General features: G+C 43.7%; 1 protein-coding gene across 1 annotated transcript in view; it reads right to left on the bottom strand.

Annotated features, from left to right (window-relative positions):
- Nucleotides 1-349: 349 nt before the first annotated feature.
- LOC141155581 (uncharacterized) overlaps nucleotides 350-23,876 on the bottom strand; it is a 118,242-nt gene continuing 94,715 nt past the window's right edge. Inside the window, exon 6 of the mRNA XM_073642451.1 lies at nucleotides 350-2,732. Coding sequence (XP_073498552.1) covers nucleotides 2,673-2,732 — 60 coding nt within the window. The 3' untranslated portion in view covers nucleotides 350-2,672. The remainder of the gene's footprint in view (nucleotides 2,733-23,876) is intronic.

Here is a 23,876-nt window from a genome sequence, read left to right as displayed (position 1 = left end):
AAAAATAATGATGACACAAAAACCAATGTGTGTGCATGAGATTTCTGAAATCTCATAGACTTTGCTAATACTGTAAATCGCAGCTGAAATTTTTCATAAGAAAACGCTGAAAAAACGCCTAGTGTGAACATACCCTAAAGGTAAAGATAAATGCAGGTCCTATTGGTGGGATCCACATCAACTATATATTTATAGCATATTCTGTGAGTTATTATTTATTTTTAAAACAACATTGGTTCCATGATCCTGTACATGTGAAAATGGTTTACATATGAAATACATATATACAATACAGTGAACAAGCAGTGACAAACTGGAACAGAGCAGGAGTAGGTCCTGACCTCATGGGCTTACAATCATGGGCTTTGGAGGAGACAGTAGGTTGGCAGGTTGCTGCAGGTCTGGTAGTGGTGAGATGTACGCAAGATTGTTGCAGGCTGTAGATTTTCTTGAAGGAGAAAGTTTTCAGGTTACATCTAAAAGTTCTGAATGTGTTGGAAAATCGGATATGTTGGGGCACAGAATTCCAGAGGATAGGGGAGAAGTCTTGAAGGCAATACGAGAGTGGAAGAGAGGAGCAGGTCTTGGGAAGACAGATTATGGACAGCTTTATAAGTTAGTGTAAGCAGTTTGAACTGGATTCATTGAGATACTGGAAGCTAATGAAGAGATTTGCAGAGGATCAAGGTAGAAGAGTAGCGATGAGAGAGGTGGGCAGCAGATTTAAGGATGGACAGGTGCGAGTATGTTAGCTGGAAAGCCCCAGATAAGGATATTGCAGTAGTCAAGGCAGGAGATGATGAGGGTCTGTAATAACATTTTAGTAGATTCAGGGTTGAAGAGCGGAAGAAATTTGGAAATGTTTTTGAGATGGAGGCAGCAAGAGATGGTGAGGGCTTGTATGTCTGGTTTGAATGACAGGGCAGAGCCAAGGGTTACATTGAGGCAGAGGACTTGTGAAACAGCGGAAAGTGGATATGCCACAAATATAGAGAAAGTGGTATAGTCATCCCCAACAGTTGGTTATATTTTTTTCTTTTTTTTTATGAGTTAACGCTCACAATTTTTTAAGACTTAGATGTGCCTTTAAGGTTTTCCTAAAAGAAAACTAAAAAAAAAAAGTACTAACAATAAAAATATTTCTTTTTTACTTTTACACTAATTTTACAATTTGTAAACTTTTTCTTCTGCAAATGTAACAACATAAAAAAAAAATAGAATTTACAAATATTTCTAATAATTAAAAAAAAACTATTTTATACATTTTACAATAAAGTTCTCTGTTGTTGGATAATTTGATAAATAATTTTAGAAGTATATTGAATTTCTTAAAAATGTACAAAATTTACACAATTGATGGAAATATTCAGATTTCAAATATTTGTAGGACATTGGCATATTTCATCAGTTTCTAAATACATAACTAATTTTTGTAAATCATTGACTAACGTGAATATTTCCAAAGCTGTATATTTTACCCAGATGTTTTTGGAAATTATGGAGACCTGAGAACATGTAATATGCATTCAGCCAAGATGATTTTGTTAACATTATTTTGATTGACTACTTTATTATGTTTATTTTTGTATACCAGTAGGAATTTGTAAGTTGGGAGAGATGATCCTCATCACCATTTCTCTTTCTCTGTTGGACCTGTCCTGTCCTTTATGTTACAGAAAACACATTGCTTTGAACGGGTACTGTGTATTTCTTCATTTCTCCTTTGGTGTAATTGTATGGAAATTGAACACCAGGTTTCCTGTCAGATCACACCCAATCACTTTGGTTCTCAGCAGATGGACAACATATGTTCATCTTATTTTCAACAATGTCTTTTAACCAGTTGGAGTTAGCCAAAACAGGGAATTTTTTTAAGATAAAAGTAAGTAATAAAAAAGGAATATCACACATAGACAGCAGCTAATTGACTTCCTATCAGTGATGTCGTTTTTCATAGTCAGTAAGTTTATGTTATCAACTTTTTGGGTTTTCTTTATAAGTACCAAGACATTTTGAGATATTGTCCTCTAGACAGTTGTGGTAATCACATAGTTGAAGGATAATGATGGCAGACTGCTTTATTCAAACATGTTCTCCACAGTTACAAGTCTCCTAAATAATGTCCCCAGAGGCGGAGATAAGGCAAAATTCCCAACTAATTCTCCTAGTTCAAAAAGCCAAGAAAAAACAACTTCTGATCATCAAAAGATTATTGAGATTCACCCTCACAACTGCCTTCCGTGAGAGCACCAGGCATATGATACAGCCATTATTTTTTGTAATGGATTTTCCATGCATCTTCCTTCTCTTGGATGGAAAGATGGTGGTGAGTCTAGAGAAACCTCTTGATGTAAATCCTATAAATTAGTCGGTTTTCATAGCAGTCACATGATCTGTTCATTCATCTCCTCTAGACTATCCAATACAATGAAAGCTGAGTGGCAACTTTTTAATCAAACTTTACCAAACAACTTACAACTCCTCGGCCAAGTATTCTAGTAGGACACTTTTCCTTCAATAGTTATGTTTCGAACATCGTGTTACATCATCATTATCACTTTTATCCTTCATAGATGGTTCTGGGAATCCACTTAATTCATAAAGTCACTTAAACTTTTATTTAAAATCTTGAGTTTTCATAATTTTCATGGATGAGTCGATTGCTTTGCCGATCATGGCCCATTTACTACATAGACATGTCTACTGTTGGCTTCTCTTCGTGCATGTATTGCCTGAAATAGAAAATATAGTGACTATCCAACATATAAAGAGTATAGACATAGGATTTTCTAACCTGATAAACCTACATGCCTCTTTGCCACCTGTATTTGGATTCTGAACATACTGGACAGCTCACTGATGGATGGTCTGAAAATCTAACATTAAATAATTTTTTTGCTTGCTTCTAGATTATCTGAAATAATATTCTCAATAATATAGGGTCCTCAAACCCAAAGCGTCTTCATTTCAGCTTAACGAGTAACCCTCCTTTTAATTTTTTGGGGTACATGTGAAAATAAGAAATTCTGTATTATATCTTATTAGAGCAATCCGCCTTTTTCTCCCCCTGGACTGACCTTTCAGTCTCAAAATTCTCTATTTATGGGTAAAATCTGTATTCAGTGAACATAGATTTCCCCATTACTGAGAGGAGATGACCGTTGGTGCTCATAAAGTATTATGGAACTTATAGTAGAATGTCTGTGTGTTCCTCTAGCTCCTCCTACTTCTCCCTCTAATAGAATTCTAAAAACATCAACTGCCATCTCCTATCTCAGTAATGAAAAATCTGTCTTCATGGAATACAGAATTTATAGATTTTATCCATGAACTGAGAGTAAAAGATCAGTCCAGGAGGAGAAAGAAGTGTATTTCTCTCATAGGAGACTATTATTTAATCTATATACTGCAATACAGTTGAATTACAATATATTGAACAAATGATCGAACAATGGAAGATTCAAGTTCCCTAAGGGAGCTAAAAAAAATAAAATGCAAACAAAAAAAAAGGAACTAAAAAAATCCACCCACTATCAGTGCAAACAGTTGCACTAGATGACTAGAACCGAAAACATAACAACCCAAAAACATAAGGTTTTATGACAAAATCTTCTGTAAAAAAAATAGTTTAAAAAATACAGTAAAACCTAATTTCATGAAATATTCAAAACTATAATTGGATATCTTAGAAAAAATAATATTTATATATATATATATATATATATATATATATACACGTATATACACACATATCTTGAAAAAGTATTCATATACTGTGACATTTTTTCATATTCCACCCACACAGTTAAATTAAATGTATTTAAATTGGGATTGTATGTGATACCAACACAAAGTAGCAAGTGTTTGTGAAGTGTAAAGGAAATGATTTATGGTTTTCTAATATTTAAAAAATATAAATCTGAAAATTATTAGGTGCGTTTGTATTCAGCCCCCTTAGTCAATACTTTGTATCTTTCACAGTAATTACTGCCTCCAGTCTTTTGTGCTATGTCTCTACCTGCTTTGTACATCTAGAGGTGATATTGTCGCCCCTTCTTCTTTGAACACTCGCTCTCGCTCAGTGAGATTGGATGGAGACTTCTGTGAACAGCAATTTTCAAGTCTTGTCACAGATTCACAATGGCATTTAGGTCTGGACTGTGACTGCGCCGTTCACACACAGAAATATGCTTTGATCTAAACCATATATTGTAGCTATGGCAGAATGTTTAGGGTCATTGTCCTGCTGGAAGGAAAACCTACACCCCAGTCTCATGTCTTTTGCTGCCACTAACAGGTTTTCCTACAGGATTGCCCTGTATATAGCTCCATCCATCTTCCCATCAAGTCTGATGCGCTTCCCTGTCCCTGCTGAAAAAAGTCTCCCCACAGCATGATGCTGCCACCACCATGTGTGACAGTGGGGATGGTGTTTTCAGGGTGATGTCCAGTGTTAATTTTCCACCACATGTAGCATTTAGCTTAAAAAGTTTGACTTTGGTCTCATCTGACCAGGACACCTTCTTCCACATGCTCACTGTGTCTCCTAAATGGATTTTTGCAAACTGCAAACGGGGCTTCTTATGACTTGATTTAAAAATGGCTTTCTTCTTGCCACTCTTCCATAAAGGCCAGATTTGTGGAGTTTATGACTAATAGTTGTCTTGTGGACAGATTCTCCCACCTCAATTGTGGATCTCTGCAGCTCCTTCACAGTGACCATGGGCCACTTGGCTGCTTCTCTAATTAGTGCTCTCCTTGCGTGGAATGTCAGTTTAGGTGGACGGCCATGACTTGGTAGGTTTGTAGTTGTGTTATACTCCTTCCATTTTTGGATGATGGTGCTCCGTGAGATGTTCAGAGCTTGGGCTATTTTTTTATAAACCTTAGACCTAACCCTACTTTACTCTTCTCTTCAACTTTATCCCTGACCTGTCTGGTGGGTTCTTTGGTTTTCATGATGCTGTTTGATCATTCATGTTCTCAAACCAACCTCTGAGGCCTTCACAGAACAGCTGTAGTTATATTGAGAATAAATTATGCACAGACGGACTCAATTTACAAATTATGTGACTTCTTGAGGCAATTGGTCACTCAGGATTTTTACTTAGGGGTATCAGACTACAGGGGGCTGAATGCAATTGTCACAATTTTCAGATTTATGTTTGTAAAATAATTAGAAAACCATGTGTTATTTCATTTACACTTCACAAATATTTTCTACTTATTGTTGGTATATCACATATAATCCTGATAAAATACATTTAAGTTTGTGGGTGTGATGTGAAAAAAATGAGGAAAAGTTCAAGAGGTGTGAAAACTTTTTCAAGGAATTCGATGTATATATACATATTCTGGCCATGAACTAGTTACTCCTCTCAAACTGAAGCTATTAATAAATGTTAATGTAATTACTATTTTCACCATTAGGTGGCAGTGCAAAGTAGTAGATGTTGCCATTGTCTGAACATGTTACTACTAGAAACAGTAACAAATTAGAAGAAGCAGTTAAATAGCTTCCAGGTTTAGGATGGGAGAGTTTATACGGAGGGTTTGTGTACACTGTGTACTATTTGCTTTAGGAGGACGCTTGATGAAAAGCCGGCAGTGTTTTTCCTGGAGTGTCTTCTGTGAATATCTTTTTTGCGTAATTTTTACCTGTATATGATCAATTTTTTTTTTCATTTTTTAAGCGCTTATTCAGGCAAGTTCCAGGCGGAAACTACCTGAAAAAGGCATTGTATGCACATACCCTCAGGCTATGTGCCCACGATGCAGAAATGCTGCATATTTTTTCTGCTTCTCCCTGGCAGGAAAACACATGCGTTTTTTACATGCGTTTTTCCCGCCAGGTAGAAGCGTTTGTCTAGCGGTTTTGCAGCATTTCTGCATGCGGGTTATCAAGCGCTTTTCCAAGCGATTTTAGCATCACTTGGAAAAGTGCTTGACAACTTGGTCACACTATATAAATCCATGTAACCGGCATGGATTTACATAGTGTGACCAAGTAATAGTTAAAAAATAAGAATAAGAATGGTTAAAAAAAAAAAAAATTATACTTACCTTCCGATGGCCCCCGGTATTTTCTCCGCCGCGTCCCGTCTATTGTATCAGTTGCGGTGGTGTGAAGGACCTGCGATTACGTCATTGAGTCATGTGACAGGTCACGTGACGCCGATGTCAGCGGTCGCGTGACCTGTCACATGACTAAATGATGTCATGTCAGGTCCTCACACTACCGCAAGCCGTACAAGAGACCGGACGCATCGCTGAGGAGGCCGGGGGCCATCGGAAGGTGAGTATAATCTTTATTTTTTATTTTAATTTTCTTTTTTTAACAGGTTCTATGGTACCAGAGTGTGGAGTAGAGTCTCCTCTTCACCAGATCTGGGTACCATCCGCACATAGAAATGCATATTATCCTGACATTTTTAAGACGTTTTCATCTTTAAAAAAAAACATGAGTGCTTTGCTCTTTGGTTAATTGATTTTAAAAAAAAATGTGAAAAAATTAAATAAAAAAATGTATAAAAGGGATAAAAAAAATGTTTTAGAAAACACCTAAGAATAGTGTTAACAAAACGCTTCGGGACAAATAAAAACCTCCAAGAAAATGTCAACGTTTCTTGTACACATCGTTATTGACCCCCCTGAAAAGAACATTGTGCGAACATGCCCTAAGGGTTAGTAGATTATTGTTAGTGTTAGGCCACGTTCACACCTTCAGTATTTGGTCAGTATTTCACATTAGTATTTGTAAGCCAAAACCAGGAATGGGTGATAAATACAGAAGTGGTGACGAGTTTCTGTTATACTTTTCCTCTGATTGTTCCTCTCCTGGTTCTGGTTTAAAATACTGATGTAAAATACTGACCAAATACTGAACGTGTGAACGTGGCCTTAAGAAAAAAACATAGTGGTCATGAGATTTCTATAAATCCCATGCACTTTGCTAGAACTGGAAGACACAGCATTTTTGATGCAGTGAAAATGCAAACATCAAAACCTCATCGTGGGGACACAGCCTAAAGTTTTGTTCACACGTTGTGTTTTTGCAGTGTTTTACTTTTTTTTTGCCGCATTTCTTTGTGAAAATGAAAAGCTGCTCTGTACAGTAGCAGAAAAAGCTTTGAGATTTCTGAAATCTCTTGCACTCGGTTGGTTTTATATTTCCTAACTGAATTTGACAACCGCAGTGTTTGTGAAATCTGCAGCATGTCAATTCTTTCAGCGTTTTTTGCAGCATTCGTAGAAAGAGCTAAAAACCGCAACAAACGTTTTGTCGTTTGTCATTTTTGAAGGATAAAACTAACCTTAATAAACAGGTACTAGCGCACATGCAATCTGCACCCAAAAAACGTTGCAAAAAAATTCCGCAGCAAAAATGTTGTGAAAGCTCAGAAAAATGGGTGTTTTGAACGCACTGTTTTAACTGCCAAAAGAGCAGGTTTTGGTTGGAGAAAAAAAAGGAGCAAAAAGAATGTGAACATGAGGTTAGTGACTTTGTGTTTGTTGGAAAAAGTAGAGGAGACTCGCCCATTCAAGTCTATGAGTATGAGAAAATAAACGATAACATACAGAACCACAGTTAAGCATTAGTGTTGAGCGAGCACTAAAATTCTCGGGTGCTCGAAGCTCGGGCCGAGCTCGCCGTGATACTCGGGTGCTCGACCCGAGCAACGAGCCCAATGTTAGTCTATGGGAGACCTGAGCATTTTTGCAGCGGCACCCCTGGCAGTCTGTAGAAAGCCTAAAAAGTGCCCAAAACGATAGTGACAGTGCTCAAATGACATGGGGAAAGCATGGGGATCGCACCAGGAAGCATTTCTGACCCCCAGGTCACTGCTGTCAACAACGTGGTCAGAGGTATTAAGCCACTTTTACAGGCTCATAATAAATCGTTCAAAAACAAAAGTGAAACTTTTTTCCTGTGAAATATGTTAAGGAATTTCTTTTCCAGGGTAAAGACTTGTGTATAAGGTAAAATAAATAACTAAAAACAAAAATACTCCTCCACACCTTGGGCTATATTCACAAGTAGCATTTTTTATGCGTTCTTGCACTTTTGTATTGCTTTCAACTGTGACAAATGAATTCACCGGGAAATGTCATTTTAACATTTTCCAACCTTATCTGGCCATGTGCTGTGTGACACATGCATACAGTGCTGAAAAGACATGGGGACAGCATGGGGAAGACCCCGGGAAGCATCTCTGATACCCAGGTCACTGCCTAAAAGTGTGCCACATCTGAAGATGCAGACTTGCAACTATCCCTGTGCAAGTCCTTGTCCCAGGGCAGTGTTCAATTGTACCTCCCCCATTCTTTGCAATACATGTGCAAATATGCAGCCAACCATCCACCCACCCCCAGGCTGCAATACCATACTGCTAGCTTGCACTTGAAATGGGGCCTTTTAGTTTTGAGGAGGCCGAAGCTGGCCACTACCTCATGGCTGCTTCGGTAGCGAGGTATCCATACTCAGTCCCCAGCCGCCCGGCGGCCGGGTGTCCACACTCGGTCCCCAGCCGCCCCGCGGCCAGGTGTCCATAAACGGTCCCCAGCCACACCGATTTCTCCGCAGAACATCCCCACAGACTTTTCTTAGCCCGGCCTACTTTAGGGCTGCATTGGACGAGCCCACCAGAGAACCAGACTCCTCCGGTGGGCCCTGGCTTCTCCATCAGGTGAGTTGAGAGTGCCAATGTGAGGAGCATGATGATGTAGTTAGCATCTGCTTTGTTTTGTTGGAATGCAAGCGTAAGTGTGCAACCTGCAACCCACCCACCCCCTGGCTGCAATACCATACTGCTAGCTTGCTTGCACTTGAAATTGGGCCTTTTAGGCATGTGGAGGCAGACGCCGGCCACAATATCATGGCTGCGTCGGCGGCCCTTTTATCCATACTCAATCCCCAGCCGCCCGGCGGCCGGGTGTCCACACTCGGTCCCAAGCCGCCCCGCGGCCGGGTGTCCACACTCGGTCCCAAGCCACCCCACGGCCGGGTGTCCACACACGGTCCCCAGCCACATGGGGGCGGCCGAGTGTCCATAAACGGTCCCCAGCCGCCCCTATTTCTCCTGTTACCGACTCACACACTTTTCTTAGACTGGCCTCCTTTAGTGCAGCATTGGACGAGCCCACCAGAGAACCAGACTCCTCCGGTGGTCCCTGTCTTCTCAATCAGGGGAGTTGAGAGTGCCAAGGTGAGCAGCATGATGAGGATGATAGAAGTTAGCATCTGCTTTGTTTTCAAGGAATGCAAGCGCATGTATGTAGTAGCGGCTAGGCCTGAGGTGGTCAGCGTTTTGGCGCATATCCTACCTCCTCCGAGCATTGCTGGATGTTTTCCTGCTACTATCCAAGTTCTATGACTCCCGTTAAAACAAAGCTTCAGGTGATAAATGATGGATGAGGTAGTGGCAAAGGAGAAAGAGCAGGAGGAACAGGGACCATTCACATCAATATCAGGCCAGTCAATCACACATGTCTTGTAGGATATGTTTCTGTAACAAAAGGAGCAGTTTGGTTACACAGTTATAGGGCATACAGTGAGTGCAATGCCTACCAAAAATTTTGAGGCACTCCAATGCCCCTTGGAAATGACATGGAGGTCAGAGGGCCTTACCTAAACCTTTTTTTCCATTTATAGCAACTGGGTCTCCTGTGCACTGTTGGTCTAAGCAGTGAATGGAAGGCTTTCCAAAAATTATGGGGAACTGCAATGCCCCTTGAAACAGACGTGGATTACAGCGTACTAAAAACCTTCTACCCATGATTGGGGAGTGTGTCTCCCTTAGTTTTCGCGTTTGCATTGAAAAGCAAAAGCTGGCTAAAATTAAAAGGAAATGCAATGCCCGTTGGAAGAGTCATGGAGATTAGAGGTAAGGTAATTAAAAACAACATTTCAATGCCCCTTGGAAGAGCTGTGGAGTTCAGAGTGGCTTAAGAAGACGAGAGATGAGCGGTGCTGGAATCGAACTGTTCGCCAATCTCAAATTCGAGCTGTTTTGGGCGGTGTTCGAGCCGTTCGACGAACCCGAATGATTTGAGAATAATCCGGCTGTTCGAGGTTATGTTCGATAACTGTTCGTGCACCCAAATTGTAACTGGATTTTTTCACAGTAATGCTGATAATCAATGTTAATACGCAGTTTGAGTGTACAGCGGGGCGGGGGGGAGGGGAGGGGCATGGGATGGATCTCTGCAGAAATAATGAAGATCTCTATTTTTTTTCTCTTTCCCGCATTTACAGTGGGGAGGTGCAGTCTTTCAGCCTATCAGCAGCGCACACACGGAGCAAACTGCTTTTTTTCACACAAGCAAGGGCATTTGTCATTGGCTGTGTATGTCACATGTCCTTGCCCTATAAGACCCAACCATTTTCCCCGTCGCCACCATTTTCTCACTGCTGCAGCTGAGTGTTAGATGGCGCTGCTGCTGTTAGCGCTATATTGTGTAACTGAATTGCAAGCGAATTTTCTCTTAAATACACAGAAAGGTTTAGGAAGTAGGAACTAGTTTGTAATTGCAGCCCTTTTGAGGGCTAGGTTACAGCAGTTCCTGGCACTTTTAGCAGGCAGGTCTGTGCTCTTAAATAGATAGGTTGGGAGTAGTGACTAGTTGTAATTCCAGCCCTTTTGAGGGCTAGGTTACATCAGTTCCTATCACTTTTTGCCAGGCAGGTCTGTTTTAGTGCTGTGCAAGTGTTTTTCACAGCATTTGGCTAAATCTAGCTAAGCAAATCCTTTTGGGCCTCTTGCTGTGTGTGTTAGTCAGTGGAGTAGCCTATCTGTGTTGCAAGCTACACCACCTGTGTATGTAATACAAATTTTTTACTGCACCTAGACAAGTAAAACCTTTTGGGCATAGTAGCAGTGTGTGGTACTCAATCTATTAGGCTATCTATACCAAGCTCCACCAGCTTTGAAATTAATAATAATTTTTAGCTGCATCTTGCCTGTAAAATAATTTTGGGCATATTAGCAGTGTGTGGTACTCATTCTATTAGGCCATCTATACTAAGCTCCACCAGCTTTCAAATTACTAATAATTTTTAGCTGCATCTTGCCTGGAAAATAATTTTGGGCATAGTAGCAGTGTGTGGTACTCATTGTATTAGGCCATCTATATCAAGTTCCACCAGTTTTGAAATTAATAATAATTTTTAGCTGCATCTTGCCTGAAAAATAATTTTGGGCATAGTAGTAGTGTGTGGTACTCATTGTATTAGGCCATCTATACCAAGCTCCACCAGCTTTGAAATTAATAATAATTTTTAGCTGCATCATGCCTGTAAAATAATTTTGGGCATATTAGCAGTGTGTGGTACTCATTCTATTAGGCCATCTATACTAAGCTCCACCAGCTTTCCAATTAATACTAATTTTTACCTGCATCTAGCCCGGAAAATAATTTTTCTTCCCAATAGTGGTAGCAATAGAAATATGGGGCGCGCGCCTGGCTAACAAAAATATACGCTTCATAACAAAAAACACCAGCATAGCGCACTGCATTAATAAGATGGCATCATCGTCTCTCCCAGTGCTAGGCCTACTATGCCGGCTAGCATTCCTGTGCCTAAAACAAAATGTATGGGTCCGCGCTAGCCACGATGCTGAGGGGTCTAAAGCTGCTGCTAACGCTTTATCACAATTCAATTGGCAGATTTTCACAGAGCTCCTCCCCAATGCCCACCCATCGGGCAACAGTTGCCCACCCTCCCTATGGGATCTAGTGGCGAATAGTTGATGCCATTAATCATAGCGTCAGTTGCCCCGTCGACGTGGCAAGCATACGGTAAGGCATGGGAAGACTGGACACGACTAGTAGCAGGCAGACGGGTTGACCAATGTGAACAAGCCAGATTACAAGTCACCATAGAATTTCTCCACCAGCTAATGATGAGGGGCATATCAGGGGCGTCAGCGCAGCGGTGTCTGACCGGAGTAGCATTTCACTTCCAACTACTGAATTGGGGAGATGTGACAAAGAGATTCATCATCAGACAATCCATAAAAGGGTGGAAAAGGGTTTTGCCAAGTCAGGAGTGTAGACGTCCCATCCCGTGTCACTAAAACTGATTTCTCACATCATATCCCTAACACCATTAACATGACACTCACAATTTGAAGCAACACTACTGTCTACTGCATTTGCGATCGCCTTCTTCCGAGCGCTATGCATAAGCGAATTAGTCCCTCAATCCAAAATTATCACCAGTGGAGGCTTATTACACCAGGACGTAGTCATAGCCAATAATGCAATACGTCTATGCATACGCCAATCGAAAACGGTTCCAGCGGGCAGTGGCACTTGGGTACTTCTACAACCCACAAACGGTACACTGAGTCGGGTAACAATAGTAAAAACATATATAACCATCATATCACAAAGTAATTTCTTCCGATAACACATTGATGGAATGCCATTATCAAGATACCAGTTCCAAGCTATATTATATTAATAAATGCATAACATCGGCAGGGAACCACCCCAAAGTTTATGGGACACACTCATTTCGCATAGGCGCGGCCACAGAAGCAGCAAGAGCAGGACTGTCAGAAACGGAAGTTCAGAGGATAGGGAGATGGCGATCTACGTGTTTGGCGAGATACATAAGACCGGACTTGTTATCCTAACGTGGTTTGTTTCTTTTACAGGTGACACTAAGCCAAAAGTGTGGGTAATAGGCCACTCGTATATATATTGGGCAGAAAAAAGGGCGAAAGTCCACCCAGGCGGGAGGAAATTAGAGTTTCATAACACATATTTCAACTGGAGAGGTATTAGAGGCCTGCTATGGCCACAGGTACTAATGGAGGTAATCAAGGTAGGGAGAGAGGCAAGAGGTCCGGTCATCTTAGTTATACAGGCCGGGGAAAATGACCTAGGTCATCACAAGAGCGCATAACTAATGGCAATAATGAAACTAGACACTAAGCGCTTCAGAGAATTTTTCACAAAACTAACTATAGTATGGTCAGAGATTGTGCCGATAGCGGTATGGCAAGGTGCGCAAAGACATCACGGCCATCAAACGGACAAGGCGGGTAACAAATATTCGGATGGCAAAATTTAGAAGAGACAGAGGCGGTGTAGCGATACAACACCGACAACTGGAAGGAGATAAAGCAGGCCTCATACGGCCCGACGGTGTTCACTTAATGGATATTGGACTGGACATATTCCTGTCAGGACTCCAGGACGGAGTACGCAGGATCCTCCGTGGCCTGGAAATAGAAAGGACATGTGGAAGAGTTACACTTATTGGCCAACTTGCCAGTGTGGAGACCCAGGGCATGCTGCAATAAGCTGAATTATTTTCGAAATAAAATGCCTTTCTAATGGAATGAGTATAAAGATTTAATAAAGCTGTGACTGATCCTCACCCATCCAGTTGTAAGAGTTACATTATTGTATTGTCAAGGAAAGGGGGGCGGTAGGGGGGCTGAGCGTCTGGGTTTTGTTGGGGGTCCCCACAGTCTGCCTAGGCTAGATGCATTTAAAAATTCTTATTAGATACACAGGCGGTGCAGCTTGCTTCGCAGCTGCGCTACTACTCCCAAAGTATTGCCTAGGCTAGATGCAGTTAAAAATTCTACGCTGACTAGCAGACACTGAAGCTTTGGAGCAGACCTCTGAGTAAACAGCTCTTCAGACTCAACCATCTGTGTTACCCCAAGCCATAGTGTATGTAGTTTCTTACAGTTAAAAGGGGGGGCGACCCAACCCACCCGGAATTGATGATGCCAACATCACGTAAAACACAGCAAGGGGACTCCAAAAAGAGTCTCCATTTTTTCCAAAAATTGTGGCACAGACACCACTTAAGTGGCATCAATTGCCCCAGAGTTGCTTAAAATGGTTGGTGAGGAGATTTTACCAAATCCTCAAGCTTTTAGTCTCCCCAGGATGACACAGGGGTAGAAAATTCCTTGCGTATCCATGATTTGTTCATCTTTATGAACGTGAGTCTGTCTACATTCTCAGTGGACAGCCGCTTGTGCTTATCTGTCAGCACACCAACAGCAGCGCTGAACACACATTCAGAGAGAACGCTGGCTGCAGGGCATGACAAGATCTCCAAGGCGTGAGTGGTGAGCTCCGGACATTTTTACAGATTGGAATCCCAAAATGAGCAAGGGTCCAGTGACACAGTCATGGCTTCGATGTTCACTTGGAGATACTCCTGTACCATCCTCTCTAAGCGTTGACTATGTGTCAGACTTCTTGTCTCCTGTGGCCTTGCAAAGGATGGTCTAAAAAAGTGGTGAAACGATTCCACAAAATTGCTGTTACCAGCAGATACTGTATTACTGTTACGGTTTGAGTGATGAAGACTCGACAGTCCCACGGTTTGCAAGTTAGAACTGTGAGATTCACTACGTGCACCCCTGGTGTTTTGTGGAAAAGCACATGTAAGATTCTGCAACAGCCTCTGCTGATACTCCTGCATGCGTGAATCCCTTTCTATGGCAGGAATTATTTCGGCAAATTTACTTTTGTACCGGGGATCTAAGAGTGTGGCAACCCAGTAGTCGGGATTACTTCGAATTCTGACAATCCAAGGGTCATGTTGCAGGTAGTGCAGCAAGAAGGCACTCATGTGTCTTGCGCATACAGGAGGACAGGAGGACCAAGTCCTTGTTGTGTTGGTAGTGAGGTAAGAATCATGCTTCCTTCCTCTGCCCTCTCCCCCCAACCTCACACAACAGAAATGTGATCAAGGTCTCCCTCATCTTATGAATCTTACATGACCATCGCCAGTTCATCCTCCACTTCTTCTTCGGCTCCTGCACCTTCCTCAACAGTTTGGCTGCTACCATGTGCCCTGGTTAATCCTTCTCCCCCACCCTCCCATGGCTGCTGCCTTGGTGCTGCCGACTGTCTGGAACTTGGAGATGTTATCCCTTCCACTTACGACTCCTCCTCTACTTCCTCCACCTCCTCTTGTCCCACCACCTGACTCTGAATTCTGTTTAACGTGTGCTCCAGCATGTAAATCACCGGAATAGTCATGCTGATAATGGCATCGTCGTCAGCACTAAACATCTTTGTCGCCATTTCAAAACTGTGCAGAAGAGTGTGTGATGCCCCTGAGGGTTCAGTCACCCAGAGGTGTGGTATCTCACCCTCAGGTAAGGAAGGAGTATGGCTCGGGACCCTAACACCTGCATCCAACACATACCCGCAGTGGGGTTAGGCGAGATTGCTCCTAAGGGAGAGCACAGTCCCAGGTCCCTAGCTGGCGAGAGGGTCCTATGTAGTGGGTGTGGGTGGAGAAAGCAGCTTAGGGGAGAACATGACAGGGAGAGTATAAATAGGAAGCCATCTTAGAAAGAGCAAGCCAGTCAGAGGAGGAGAAGTGACAGGAGCAGAGGCTCTGCATGAGCTCTGCTCCGTAGGCGGGCCTAGTCTGGGAGGCCCAGGAATGAAGGAGAGAAGAGAGGAGTGGGAGCAGGAAGGCTCCAGGAACCGAAGGGACCCTAGGGGTATGGGCCGTGCAGAAGGCCACCCGTATGCCCGCTGATTCCAGGAGGTAGAGGGGTCAGGCCAGATAAGGGGTACCGGTCCCTTAAATAGCAGAGAAACAGCAAGGCTCAACTAGAAACCGGAGGCTGCAGCATTTCATGTACTGCAGGCCAAAGTCCACACCAGTCTCACTAAGAAGGTAGCCACATAGGACCCAGGGGACGGAACACAAGTTGCCCGCCAAGGCCCGAGGATACCGGATAGAAGTGTCACTGGGTGTGAGGTGCAGGGAGAAGGCCAGAGAAAGGACACACAGAAGGGGGTCCTGCTAAGTAGAGATGAGCGGTGTTCGACTCGAACTGTTCGCCAATCTCAAATTCGAGCTGTTTTGGGCGGTGTTCGAGCCATTCGGCGAACACGAACAATTTGAAAAAAATTCGGCTGTTCGAGGTTATGTTCGATAACTGTTCGTGCACCAAAATCATAACTGGATTTTTTCTCAGTAATGCTGAAAATTAATGTTAATACGCAGTTTGAGTGTACAGCGGGGCAGGGGGAGGGGCAGGGGATGGATCTCTGCAGAAATAATGAAGATCTCCATTTTTTTTCTCTTTCCCGCATTTACATTGGGGAGGTGCAATCTGTTAGCCTATCAGCAGCGCACACACAGAGCGAACTTCTTTTTTTCACACAAGCAAGGGCATGTGTCATTGGCAGTGTATGTCACATGTCCTTGCCCTATAAGACCCAGCCATTATCCCCGTCGCCACCATTTTCTCACTGCTGCAGCGGCGTGTTAGACGGCACCGCTGTTGCTGTGTGCGCTATACTTTGTTAATTTCAAGCCAATTTTCGCACAAATCTACAGATAGCTTGGGAGTAGGGAATAGTTGTGATTGCAGTCCTTTTAAGGACTAGGTTACAGCATTTCCTACGACTTTTATCAGGCAGGTCTGTGCTCTTAAATAGATAGGTTGGGAGTAAAGACTAATTGTAATTGCAGTCCTTTTCAGGGCTAGGTTACATCAGTTCCTATCACTTTTATCAGGCAGGTCTGTGCTTTTAAATAGATAGGTTGGGAGTAAAGACTAATTGTAATTGCAGTCCTTTTGAGGGCTAGGTTACATCAGTTCCTATCACTTTTTGCCAGGCAGGTCTGTGCCCGTGCAGTGCAAGTTTTTTTCACAGCATTTGGCTAAATCTAGCAAAGCAACTCCTTTTTGTCCTCTTGCAGTGTGTGTTAGTCAGTGGAGAAGCCTATCTGTGTTGCAAGCTACACCACCTGTGTATAGAATACAAACTTTTTTACTGCACCCAGTGAAGTAAAACATTTTGGGCATAGCATCAATCTATTAGTCCATCTATACTAACCTCCACCAGGTTGCAAATTCAATATAATTTTTTTCTGCATCTAGCTCTGAAAAAATATTTCGGCTTGTAGCAGTGTGTGGGACTTGTTCTATTAGTCCATCTATACTAACCTCCACCAGGTTGCAAATTCAATATAATTTTTTTCTGCATCTAGCTCTGAAAAAATATTTCGGCTTGTAGCAGTGTGTGGGACTTGTTCTATTAGTCCATCTATACTAACCTCCACCAGGTTGCAAATTCAATATATTTTTTTCTGCATCTAGCTCTGAAAAAATATTTCGGCTTGTAGCAGTGTGTGGGACTTGCTCTATTAGTCCATCTGTACTAACCTCCACCAGGTTGCAAATTCAATATAATTTTTTTCTGCATCTAGCTCTGAAAAAATATTTCGGCTTGTAGCAGTGTGTGGGACTTGTTCTATTAGTCCATGTATACTAACCTCCACCAGGTTGCAAATTCAATATAATTTTTTTCTGCATCTAGCTCTGAAAAAATATTTCGGCTTGTAGCAGTGTGTTGGACTTGTTCTATTAGTCCATCTATACTAACCTCCACCAGGTTGCAAATTCAATATAATTTTTATCTGCATCAAACGCAGCCAATACTTTTGGGCTAATACCACAGTTTGGCCACTCAGCTCTGCTCGGTTCCCATCCATTGTTTTTTGTGCAAACAACTCCAGAGTTGTGAATTAGTTAACCACCAAAATGAGTGGAAAAAGGCCTGCTGCTGGTGGAAAGGGGAATAGGTGTGTTGGGAAGGGGAAAAAAGGTTGTGTCCGTGGGGTAGGTGTTAAAGCAACAGTAACATCTGCAGAAGAAAGACCATCTTCCAGCCAAACTAAGATGTCTACTTCTTTTAGCGGACAATGTGATAAGATCCCTTTCTTACGGCTACGCCAATCGCTACAAATTCCAGATGAGGCACAAAAACAGCAGGTGCTTCAACGGATATCAAGTGCTCCTTTAAGTGGGCTCATCTCCACCTCAACTTCAACATCACAAATACTCCAGTCCTCAGAGGTGTCACCCAAATCGCACTTGCTTCCTCACAGCTCCCAAGTCTCCAGCTGCCCGTCTGAGTATGGGGTAGAACAGATGGTTGAGTCTGCAGAGCTGTTTACTCATACTATAGCCTGGGAATCAGAGGGCGGATCCAGAGCTTCTGTGAATCCAGACGAGGAAATGATCTGCACTGATGCCCAGAATCTTTATGAGTCGGATCCATGACCAGACGCAGAAGGTTCTGACCATAATGCAGACCCTCGTTCCCAAACTGTAACTCCTGTTGGTGGAGACAATGAGGAAGACGATGATGAGACTCAAATACCTGATTGGAGCGACAACTTTAGTTTTTTGTCAGGGCAGGAAGAGGTTGGCTCTGAGGATGACGGGTGTGATAACACACAGGGTGATGGTGACGAGGTTGGAGATCCCACTTACTGTCAACCCACAGTCAGATAGTCGATGAGGTCAACAGAGGAGGTGGAGGAGGATGCTAGTGACGACGAGGTCAGGTTGCGCCTTCCTGGACAGAGACGTAGTACTGGAAGCACGTCAACAACTTCACCCTCAAACACAACTCTGCCTCTGACCACAAGTCGTGGTGACTCTTCAGGTCGCATGGGTGCTAAGCCTTGCATAGCCTGGGCATTTTTTCAGATCGATAAAGATGACCCAACTCGTGTTATCTGTAACATTTGTCAGCAAAAGCTAAGTAGAGGCCAAAAAATACATAGTTTGAGTACTTCATGCATGAACCGGGACATGGATATGAAGCATAAGTTGCAGTGGGAAGCTCACTGTGCTACAATGCGGCCTAGCCGGCCGGGCCAACCGCCGTCTGCCACATTTTGTGCATCCGCGGCCTCTTCATCCTCTGTGACTGGGGGGACAGCAGTCACACCTGTTTTGGGACGCAGACCTGCCACCTCTTTACCCCCAACAGCCAGCGTGATTGGCAGGTCATCATTTTCTTTGGAGGTGGAAACACCAGCTAGTGTTGAGCGCTGTCCGACATCGATAGCACCACCTTTGGATCAAGGCAACCTAACATGTCCGCCTGCATCTTCCTCACAGACTGGCAGTTTGCCGGGGACACCCTTCTCAACCCCGTCTAAGCTCAACAGCCAGCCCTCGGTCCCTCAGATCTGGACAAGTAATAGACCATTTCCTCCTAGCCTGTCACGGGTGTGTTGCCACGAAGATCATCACGAGTACACAGCCTGACTTCTCGCAGCTGACTTGTTGGTGCTTTGTGTTTTTTCGGCAGTGAAGGAGTTAATTCTCTCTCTCTCTGGGCTAGCTGAGGTCCAGCCTCGCCCAGCTGCAATCAATGCTTCTTTAGTGAGACTCCTTCATATCCCTGCAGGTCTGTTTGGGAGGTGTCGGTGAAAGCTTTTCATTCAGACTTACAGAGCGGATCGTGGTGTTTGGAGTTGCTGAGATAAGTGTATTTGGAAGTGTTTTTTCCCTTTCCTCGCTTTATCATTTATCTCCTTTCCCGTTGGTGTTCCCTCTGTTGTAGTTGTGTAGTTTTTGTATGCAAGGTGGTTTTGGTTTTTCCCTTGTACTGTCTCGTTCGTCTAAATACTGTGTGTGGGCATATTATTTCTGGTTCCCAATTGTTGTGATCGGGGTCCTTCTCAGGACTAGATTACTGAGGTGCAGGGATCCTCAGGAGGTAGGGGTTACGCTGGCGGCCTGGACCTCTGTACCTTTAACAGTACCTCCAGGTTGAGGGATTAGTCAGGGCCCCAGCTTAGGGTCAGCTTAGGCCCCCTACCTCCAGTATTCTGTGACAGTGTGACATAGCCATAAAAAAGCTAAGAGGTTGAATTTAACCGACTGCAAGCTCTTGGCTACAGAAATACTGCCTTTCCGCCTGGTGGACACAGAGGATTTTCGAGACCTTATGTCCGTCGCAGTGCCCCAGTACCAGATGCCCAGTCGGCACTACTTCTCAAAGAAAGGTGCGCCTGCGCTCCACCAGCATGTCGCACACTACATCACCGCTTGTTTGAGAAACTCTGTGTGTGACAGGGTGCATTTCACCACAGACACTTGGCGAGTAGGCATGGACAGGGGCGTTACATGTCGCTGACTGGGCACTGGGTAACTATGGTGACAGCAGGACAAGGGGCTGCTGTCCAAGTCTTGCCATCCCCACGAGTTGTGCGTCAATCCTCTTTATCTCAAAGTTCCTCCACTGCTTCTGCCTCCTCAACCTCCTCTCGGTCCTCCACCTGCACCCAAAGCCTGTTTGGTCATCCCACAAGCTTTCTAACTGTGCAGAAGGGATCCTGCACACCTCCTTACTATGCTGGCTGCAGGGCTCAACGTCATCAGGCGGTTTTTACTTTGAAATGTCTGGGAAATGTGAGTCACACAGCTGAGGAGTTGTGGTCAGCTCTGAAGAACCAGTTTCATGAATGGTTGTCTCCACTGAAACCAGGGAAGTCCGTGTGCGACAATGCTGCAAACCTCGGTGCGGCCATGCGCCGGGGCAATGTCACACACGTGCCTTGTATGGCTCACGTGTTGAACCTGGTTGTCCAGCAATTTTTAGCCCACTATCCCAGACTAGATGGCCTTCTGCAGAGGGCACGGTCGCTGTGTGCTCACTTCCGCCATTCGCATCCCGCAGCTCAGCGACTTACATCTCTACAGAAGTCGTTGGGCCTGCCACTTCACAGGCTAAAATGCGATGTGCCTACCCGGTGGAATTCAACTCTGCACATGTTGCAGCGACTGTGGTAGCGCCGACAAGCCCTGGTGCAATACGTTGTGACGTATAGCCTGGGCCAACGAGATCCAGAGGTGGGGCAAATCACGCTGGAGGAGTGGTCTCAGATCAGGGACCTATGCACCCTTCTGAACAGTTTTGAAATGGCGACGAAGATGTTTAGTGCTGACGATGCCATTATCAGCATGACTATTCCAGTGATCTACATGCTGGAGCACATGTTAAACAGAATTCGGAGTCAGGTGGTGGCACAAGAGGAGGTGGAGGAAGTAGAGGAGGAGTAGTTGTATGCGGAAGGGCTAAAATCTGCAAGGTCCAGACGGTCGGCAGCACCAAGGCGGCAGGCATGTGAGGGTGGGGGAGATGGTTTTACCAGGGTGCATGGTAGCAGCCAAACTAGTGAGGAAGGTGCAGGAGCCCAGGAAGAAGTGGAGGACGAACTGATGGAAGACTCATCAGATGAGGGAGACCTTGATCACATTTCTGTTGTGCGAGGTTGGGGGGAGAGGGCAGAGTAAGGAAGCGTGATTGTTACCTCGCCACCAACACAACAGGGACTTGGTGCTCCTGGATGCGCAAGACATATGAGTGCCTTCTTGCTGCACTACCTGCAACATGACACTTGAATTGTGAGAATTAGAAATAATCCTGACTACTGGGTTGCCACACTGTTAGATCCCCGGTACAAAAGTAAATTTGCAGAAATTATTCCTGCCATAGAAAGAGATGCATGCATGCAGGAGTATCAGCAGAAACTGCTGCAGAATCTTACATGTGCTTTTCCCCAAAACACTAGTGGTGCAAGTAGTGAATCTCACAGTTCCAACTTGCCAACCGTGGGACCGTCGAGTGTTCAGCACTCAAAACGTAACAGAAACACAGTATCTGCTGGTAACATCAATTTTGCGGAATCATTTCACCACTTTTTTAGCCCATCCTTTCAAGGCCACAGGAGACAAGAAGTCTGACACATAGTCAACGCCTAGAGACGATGGTACAGGAGTATCTCCAAGTAAACATTGAAGCCATGACTGTGTCACTGGACCCTTGCTCTTTTTGGGCTTCCAATCTGGATAAATGGCCGGAGCTCGCCACTTACGCTTTGGAGATCTTGTCATGCCCCGCAGCCAGCGTTCTGTCTGAACGTGTGTTCAGCGCTGCTGGTGGTGTGCTGACAGATAAGTGCACGCGGCTCTCCACTGATAATGTAGACAGACTCACGTTCATAAAGAGGAACAAATCATGGATCCGAAACGACTTTTCTACCCCTGTGTCATCCTGGGGAGAGTAAAAGCTTGATGATTTGCTAAAATTACCTCACCAACCGTTTTAAGCTATCAAATTACTAATCATGTTTATCTGTATCTTGGCTGGAAAATAATTTGGGCCTTGTAGCAGTGTGCAGTACTGATTCTATTAGGCCATCTATACTAAACTCCACCAGATTTAAAATTACTAATCATGTTTATCTGTATCTTGGCTGGAAAATAATTTGGGCCTTGTAGCAGTGTGCAGTACTGATTCTATTAGGCCATCTATACTAAACTCCACCATATTTAAAATAACTAATCATGTTTATCTGTATCTTGGCTGGAAAATAATTTGGGCTTTGTAGCAGTTTGCAGTACTGATTCTATTAGGCCATCTATACTAAGCTCCACCAGCTTTCAAATTAATAATAATTTTTAGCTGCATCTAGTCCGGAAAATAATTTTGGGACTCCTAGATGCGCAAGACACATGAGTGCCTTCTAGCTGCACTACCTGCAACATGACCCTCAGATTGTCAGAATTCGAAATAATCCTGACTACTGGGTTACCACACTCTTAGATCCCCCAAACTTTTCGATCAACCTTTTCATTTTAATAAAGACCAAAAAAATGGTCATTTTTGAAATTATAAGCATTAGCAGGTTGTCAGAAACTGAAATCAAACAGTTTTCAACTCAAAACTTTATTCTAGGTGATGTTACATTTTCACATAGGACCCCTTGTTCGAAAGGAGCTTCTGAACTCTCTCGTCCATTGAATTTGTCAGGTTTTGGATGGTTTCTGCTTCAATTGTTTTGCATGAGGACAGAATACCCTCCCAGAGCTGTTGCTTAGATGTGAACTGCCTCCCGCCATCCTAGACACTCCTTTTGATGATGCTCCAGAGGTTCTCAATGGGGTTGAGGTCAGGGGAGCATGGGGGTCACACCATAAGTTTGTCCCCTTTTATGCCCATATCAGCCAGAGATGCAGATGTGTTATGTGCAGCATGAGACGGTGCATTATCATGCATGAAAATGATCTTGCTGCGGAATACACGGTTCTTCTTCTTGAACCATGGCAGGAAGTGCTGTTTGAGAAACTCCACATACATTATGGAGTTCATCTTTACCCCTTCAGGGATCCTAAAGGGGCCGACAATCTCTCTCCCCATGATTCCAGCCCAAAACATTACTCCACCTCCTCCTTGTTGGTGCCGTAGCCGTGTTTGCGTGGGGTGTCCATCAACCAGCCATCCTTCACTTCATCCATCTGGACCATCGAGCGTTGCACGGCACTCATCGGTGAACAAAACAGTTTTGAAGTCAATCTTCATGTATTGTTTGGCCCACTGGAGCCGTTTCTGCTTGTGTACAGTGGATAGAGGAGGTCTACAGGATGGCTTACGCACAGCTGCAAACCTCTGAAGGACCCTGCATCTTGTTGTTCGGGGGACGTTGGAGGCACCAGCAGCTTCAAAAACTTGTCTGCCGCTATGACAAGGCTTTTTTGCCGCTGCTCTTTTAACCTGACATAATTGCCTGTAGGAAAGAGTCCTTAATTTTCCCTTATCAGCACGCACACGTGTACTGTGAATCAGCTACATACTTCTTGATTGTGCGATGATCAGGATGAAGTGTCTTGGCAATGTTGATTGTAGTCATGCCTTGACCTAAACACTCCACAATTTGTTGCTTCTCAGCAGCCGACACATCCTTTTTCTTTCCCATTTTGGCAGAAAATGTAGGCTGCTTAATAATGTGGGCAGCCTTCTTAAGTAGTCTTGCCTTTCATTGGACATACCTGCCAAACTAATTAGCACAGGTGTCTGCAATTGCTTACAGTGATATAAAGAGCCCTGACACACATCACCATCAATGAGTTTAACTGACAAACAATAAAATTCTTACCTTATCACTCCTAAACACTTTTTGCATAATAATATGGAACACAGTGTACATGTGCTTTTCCACAAAACACCAGTGGTTCACGTAGTGAATCTTACAGTTCTAACTTGCCAACCGTGGTCTGTATGGA

The sequence above is a fragment of the Phyllobates terribilis genome, unplaced genomic scaffold, assembly GCF_046119375.1.
Source record: "Phyllobates terribilis strain yellow unplaced genomic scaffold, ASM4611937v1 Scaffold_7__3_contigs__length_470593459, whole genome shotgun sequence".
NCBI lineage: Eukaryota > Metazoa > Chordata > Amphibia > Anura > Dendrobatidae > Phyllobates > Phyllobates terribilis.
This window is presented reverse-complemented; position numbering and strand designations above follow the sequence as displayed.